This window comes from Aotus nancymaae, unplaced genomic scaffold (genome assembly GCF_030222135.1).
Source record: "Aotus nancymaae isolate 86718 unplaced genomic scaffold, 86718_ANA_hifiasm-v0.15.2.pri h1tg000049l, whole genome shotgun sequence".
NCBI lineage: Eukaryota > Metazoa > Chordata > Mammalia > Primates > Aotidae > Aotus > Aotus nancymaae.
Genome location: NW_026988463.1, coordinates 31,527,185 through 31,533,184, shown reverse-complemented (window position 1 = coordinate 31,533,184; position 6,000 = coordinate 31,527,185). Strand labels below are relative to the sequence as shown.

At 61.6% G+C, this 6,000-nt stretch overlaps 1 protein-coding gene across 2 annotated transcripts in view; it reads left to right on the top strand.

Moving 5' to 3' along the window:
• Positions 1-1,772: 1,772 nt before the first annotated feature.
• LOC105730226 (proto-oncogene tyrosine-protein kinase receptor Ret) overlaps positions 1,773-6,000 on the top strand; it is a 53,966-nt gene continuing 49,738 nt past the window's right edge. For both annotated transcript variants that reach the window (XM_064362744.1, XM_021672280.2), the window contains exon 1: positions 1,773-2,036. In XM_064362744.1, the coding sequence (XP_064218814.1) occupies positions 1,958-2,036 (79 nt within the window). In that variant the 5' untranslated portion in view covers positions 1,773-1,957. The remainder of the gene's footprint in view (positions 2,037-6,000) is intronic.

The window sequence follows — 6,000 nt, the reverse complement described above, 5'->3', positions numbered from 1 at the left end:
AAGGATGAAGATGGAGAGAGAAAGAGTGGAAAGGCCTAAGGTAGGCCAGGCAGGAGCACAGCCCCAGATGGCCCCTTGAGATGGCCACACAGAGCCCAGCCAGACATCAGTGTCAGGAAAGGGCTGGCCAGGGTGGTCCCTGGGAGGTGCAGGGGTGGGGCTACTCAAGCCCACCCCCTTCCCTCTTCATTTACCTAGGCAATCACAGGAGCTTGTTTGTAGCCAAAAATGCCCCCCCAGCCCCTCCCTCCCTACCAAGTCCCTTCCTTGGGCACAGGCCTGAGTATACAGCCTGGGTAGCCACTGGCATCAGAAATGGGGCATGTCTGCGCCCAAGGGAGCCCCTTGTGGCCAACTCCAGCTCCATAAACTGGAAGGGTGTGGCAGGCAGCCAGGATTCAATGGTCCACAGTGGCTCTCCTGGGCTGGCAGGCCTGTGCCCTGGCCACCTACCCCTCTGTAGGCCAGGACTGGACATCACAGTTGGCCGAGCGCAAGCCAGCCTCTGTCTTGGCAGCTCCCCTTCCTGCCTGTGAGGGTGACTTCACTTTGACTTCATATCTGCAGAGTGATGTGCAGATCACTTATTCATCCCTAAGCTCAGCCAGGCAAGAGGGTGGGGTTCTCCACACAGCAGGCAGGATTGGCTGGCCCAGGGGTGCCCTGGGCCCAGGTTCTCTGGCCCTTCCTCCTCAAGGGCCCATGGGCTTCCCTTCCTCCATCTCTCTGCACCTAGATGAAGGCCAGACCTCAAAAGGCAGCGGCGGGGCGGGGGGGGAGGTGCGGGGAGGGGAGGAGGAAGGACTTTCCCACCGATCCCACATCCAACCTCACCTCCAAACCCCATCTCATGTCCAGTAGCTTCTCCCTATTAGGGGTGAATGTGTTTATGCGCATCATTTCCATCATTTCTTTGGGGGAAAAATTGGATTATTTGGGCTCCAGTTCCTCCCAGCTGCTCACCTTCTGACTCTGTCAGCCCCACATCCTGAGTTCTCCAGTGTAAGGGGGACAAGGGCCACCAGCACCAGGTCTCTGAAAGACAGCCGGAGCCAGTTTCCTGTTCCCAAGGGTTGGGCCAGTACTAGCGGGGGGAAACCACAGACTGCTGGTCCTGGACCCAACCCTCTCCACTACCCAGGATGTTGTAAGAGGCTATTCTGCCCCTCTTCCCCTGCTCAGCTCCTCCCCGCCTCCTGCCTCAGGCCCCAGCAGAGGCTGCGCTCCCACTGTGCCTCCTGCCTCTGGGAAATGGCGCAGCCTGTGCTCCTCGGAGAGCCTGGAGGCGGGACGCCCTTCTCTGAGTCCCCGGTGTCGCATCCCGAGCCAGTCACCCAGACCTGCATCCCGCGTGGCATCCCTGCCCTCTCTGTGCAGCAGAAACGGCAAAACGCAGGGACGGCAAGCGGGAGCAGCGGGTGGAAAGAGCGGTTGTGCGTGCAGAGGTGTGCGGACCCGGGCTCCGGAGGTCCCTCGCACCGCGCCCCTCGAGGTCCGCACCAGCTCCTGCCGCGCCCCGCCCGGCTGCACCCAGCTCCCGCACCTCGCTCCTCCCCAATCCCCACTCGGCCTGCGACCCGTGTCCTGCACTGGGCTCCTATGCGCGCCGCGCCCCGTCCGCACCCCGCGCAGCCAGAGCCGGCACCGGAGCCCCGCCTCTGCCCGCACCCCGCCCGCACCCGGCCCCGCCTGGTCCGCCCCCGGCCCGCCCCCGCGCCGCCCTGCCCCTCCCCTGCCCGCTCCTCCGGCGCAGCCGGCGCTTGCTTAGCTTCAGTCCCGCGACCGAAGCTGGGCGCGCAGCAACGCTGAGTGCCCCGGAGCCCGCGCCCTCAGTGTCCGTCGCGTCCGCCGCGCCCCGGGCGGGAATGGGGCAGCCGGGCTGAGCGCTGCACTCGCCACCCAGACCCTCCAGCCCCAGCCGCCGTCCCTCCAGCCTCGGCCCCAGTGCGCACGGACGATGGCGAAGGCGAAGGCGACGTCCGGTGCCACCGGGCTGCGGTTGCCGTTGCTACTGCTGCTGCCGCTGCTTGGCAAAGGTGAGTCCTGCCGGCCGCCGGCGCCCGCAGCAGCCAGGGCGAAGTTAGCGCCGAGCAGCGGAGCGGCCGCGTTCAGAAGCGCCTTTCTGTTTGCGGTAGGCAGCGGGCTGCGCGGTCGCCGGCCACCTGACCTCGGCTGGGAGCGCAGTGGCTGCGGCGAGCGGTGGACGGGGCGCCTCGGGCCGGGGCTGGGCGGGTCTCGGGTGGGAGCGGAGCGCGGGCCGGGCGGCTGGGGAAGGTGCTCAGAACCCAAACCACAGCCGCAGGTCTCAACCTGGCCGCGCCTTGCGCCAAAGCCGCGTCCTGGAGCAAACCGGACAGGCGTTTCAGGGCCGGCGTGGCGGAAGGCTCACAGAGCTTCGGAAGCCCGCGATTCATGCGGGAGTTCTATTTCGGCAGAAGACGGTTCCGTTCTGGTTTCCTTTTCCCGCTCCGCGTCCGTGCGTTCCTCCCCCAGCTCTGCCGTTCTGGCCAGCCGAAGGATTCGGAGGCTCTTTTGAAAAGATTGTATTTTCCTCGTGCGTTTTTGCCGCTCTAGTCTTTAAGCACATAAAAACCGTGGTTTCTGGGGTGGCTCCCCCCGAGGGGCCGCCGTCATCGGCGTCCTACCCGGCAGTCCTGGAGTCGTGTGGCGTTGCCTGGCAGAGATGCTGAAGATGCGGCCTTAGGAGGCTCAGGGCCAACACTTAAAGCTTTTGCCCTGCTTGGGATGGGGTAGGGAGGGATATGTGTCGCCAGCCAGCCTCCGTGCTGGGCCTGGTGAAATCGCAGGTGCTTAAGGATCCCAGCATTAGCTGTGGCCTTGCAAAGATGGTCATCGACTCCACCCAAACCCTGGCAGAATGAGCCGCAAGGCTGTGGAATTTTTGATCCCTTGGCGCGCATTTCAGTGTCCCTCAAACTGGCCCTGACTTAATCCCCTCCGAGTGCTTGTGTATGGACCAAGGTTCCCTCTTAAGAGGGCAGGAGTCCTGGCCACCCTCCCTCACTCCTTATAAAGGACTTTCTCTCCTCAGAGCCTTTGGGAACAGAAGAAGCCATGGTCGGTCACCCTGTCTCTGGCCCCAGGCCCTGCACAGACTGAATTTTCATATGCTGAGGCCAGAGTGGGTCCCCAGTCCACCTAGAGAGGGACAAGGGAGAAGCCCTTCCCCTCCTATCTGTTCTGAGTGTTGGGACTCGGGTCCCAGTGCTGCAAGGGGAAGACACGGGGCAGAAGTAAACAAGGTGCTCTGATGCTGTATTGGGACTCTGGGCTGTAACTTTGGCTTTGTGGTTGTGGGCATGGGTCAGGTGTGAGCAGCTGCTGGTGTGCTGGGCAGGGGATTTCCCCCACCCTTCCACAGCTTTGTGTTCAGTCAGGGTGCCCAGTGAGGCTGTGGGGGCCAGGTTCTGGGGGCTGGCCTGTGGCACTCAGCAGGCATGCAGGTAGTTTTCCGTACCCATACCCCTGGCACACAGACAGCTTCCCCAATCCAGAGATCGTGAGCCCCTGGCCCCTGGGATAACCTGGACACCACAGTTGGTGGCACTGGGAGTGGAGAGGCAGCCCCACTCCCAGGAGGAGACAGCTGGGGCCTTTGGAGAGGCCTGCGGGGCTCTTTCCCAGGAGCCACAGCTCTGGAGGTTCTAGCCGAACTCTTGGAGCTGCCCAGGATCGCCCCAGAGAGTCCCAAGGTTCTCCCCAACCACCCCACGGAGACAGCTCGGCCTCGAGCGCCCTCTTGCGGAGGCTGCACTTTAGTGGCTGGGCCTGCTGGCAGCGTGCGGGCCACGTCTCTAGAGGATGAGAGCCCTTCCCCAGCTCACACACACACCCTCACACTGGATCACCATCAAAACACACTCCTACCCCTTCTCACGGCACTTGCTCCTGAAGCTGTGGACATGCACTCTGTGGCTCCTTCACACCCTGCCTCACCCAGGTCCACACAGGGACCCCAGCCCCTCTCATCACTCACACACACACAGGGACCCCACGTGTGTATACAGGGACACGCACTCCTTATACCTGAAACCAGAGTGAGAGAACCTCCATCTAAAAGTTACGTTTATTTAAAAGTTGCTCTTAGAGGTTTCTGGCATTTGACTGCTCAACCCAGATGTGGCTGTCCCCGTTGCTTGCATGAAGAACCTGGTCTCACCTTCTGGGGCTCCCCCAGGTCCCAGGCTGACCCTGCACCTCAGCCTCCCACAGCTCCTCAGCAAGGCTCTTGTCTCTGTCTTCCTGGCCTGGCTTTTTCAGTCCTGTTTTGCAGCAAGAAAGGACCTTCCCTCTCTGTCCCCAGGCCCCAGGGCTTTCTGCTCCCAGCACGGAAGAGCTGGGCACTGTGACTTGGCAGAGCCCCTGGTCCAAGCTGCCAGACCACCCTCTGCAGAGGGCTTGGGTGGCCCACCTCAGCCTGCACCACCAGGTGTGGGTGCGGGCAGCTCAGGCCAGGGGTGCAGCTCCCCCTACTTCATCCTTTTCCTCCTCCCCTTTCTCTGGCCAGAGGCTTCACCAGGCTCACCAGGGGCCAGGCTGCTTTCTCTTCCACCCCAGCACACTGAGCCTGTCTGGCTTCCAGGAGCTACCTGCAGCCCTCACTGGTGGGCTGGACCTGCTGGGGTCCTGCAGGCAGAGAGCAAATGGGGAAGTGCATTGAGCTGATTCACTAAATTGCCTTTATTCTACAGAATCACTTAGGGACAGGCTGAGGAAATTGCCGTTTCCTTGGTGGTGTGAAGAAAATGGGATGTGTTCACCTAGTGGGGAGCTAATGGCCTTTTAGCCAGGGGAGGAGAAAACCAATTAAAAATTATGGTATCTGTTAAAATGGAACCGGGGTGCCAAGGGGAAGGGAAGGCCCAGAAGTTGCCATCTCCCCTAAGGCCTTCCCCCTCTGCAGCCTGGCTGAGGACCCTCTAGGTCCCCTCATCTTAACTGGATAAGGCTAATACCAGCAGTAGCACCCCACAAGTGCTCACAGTGCACTGCTTCTGTGCTGTGCCCACTCATTTCATTTCCCACAAGTCTGCAAGGGTCGTGGCCTTGGCCCATTTCACAGGTGAGGAAACTGAGGCTCCATATCCTATGGACTCGAACCGGTGGCGAGGATGCAGGAGCTCCCCAGCGTTGGTCCTCTGGCTTGCTCCAGCCCCTTCTCTGGGCCAGTGGTGTGGGGCCAGGGTGGGGCTAAGGAGGGCTCCCAGGGACGTGGTCCTGAGCCTGCCCACCAGTGGTGAGTCTCCCTGCCTCAGGCTCCAGGTGCCCTCGGGATATCCCAGCCCAAATCCCAGAGTGACATGTGGCACCATGCACAGGCACTGAGACACTCTCTGGGTCTCATCAGCTTTGACTGATGTCTGGGAGTCCTGTGGGTCTGGGGACGAGCACCAGGCATGGCTGTGGCAGCAGAAGGGCCATATGTGCTCCATGGATGGCAGGAAAACATCTCACTGCCGGTGGTGGGGCAGGTGTTCGGCTGGGACACCAGGCTGAGGCCCTGGCATCGGATGGAAGCTACTGTGCTGAGGACAAGGGTGCAGGGACCAGGGATGGGGTCTGGGCTTCAAAGGTGGAGGTACAGCTCTGTTTCCTCATGCAAGACAGGGCCTTGCTCCTCATGCTCCTCATCTTCCCCATCCTCCAGGACAGCCTGAGAGAAGAAAGCCAGGGAACCAGGGCAGAGTGGAGGGCAGCCCCAGGCTCCCTGCTCCCCCTCCCCTCCTGCAGAGGCACTTCCTTTTCACTGCAGGAGGCCCTCCCCTGGGAGTGGAGGAGGCTGCTTCCTGGTGTGGGGTTATGCTCCCTCCCTGTTCCCTGCTGTGCCCTCTATCTCCCCTCTCCTCCGAAACTGTTTTTCAGCATAGTGATGTAATAGTAACAATAAGAGTAGCAATAAGAGTTACAATAATAGTAACAGCAGCAGCCTGGGAGCACTCCTGAGGGAGCCTTGGCTCCTGCCCGGCTGCTCTAGGGCTG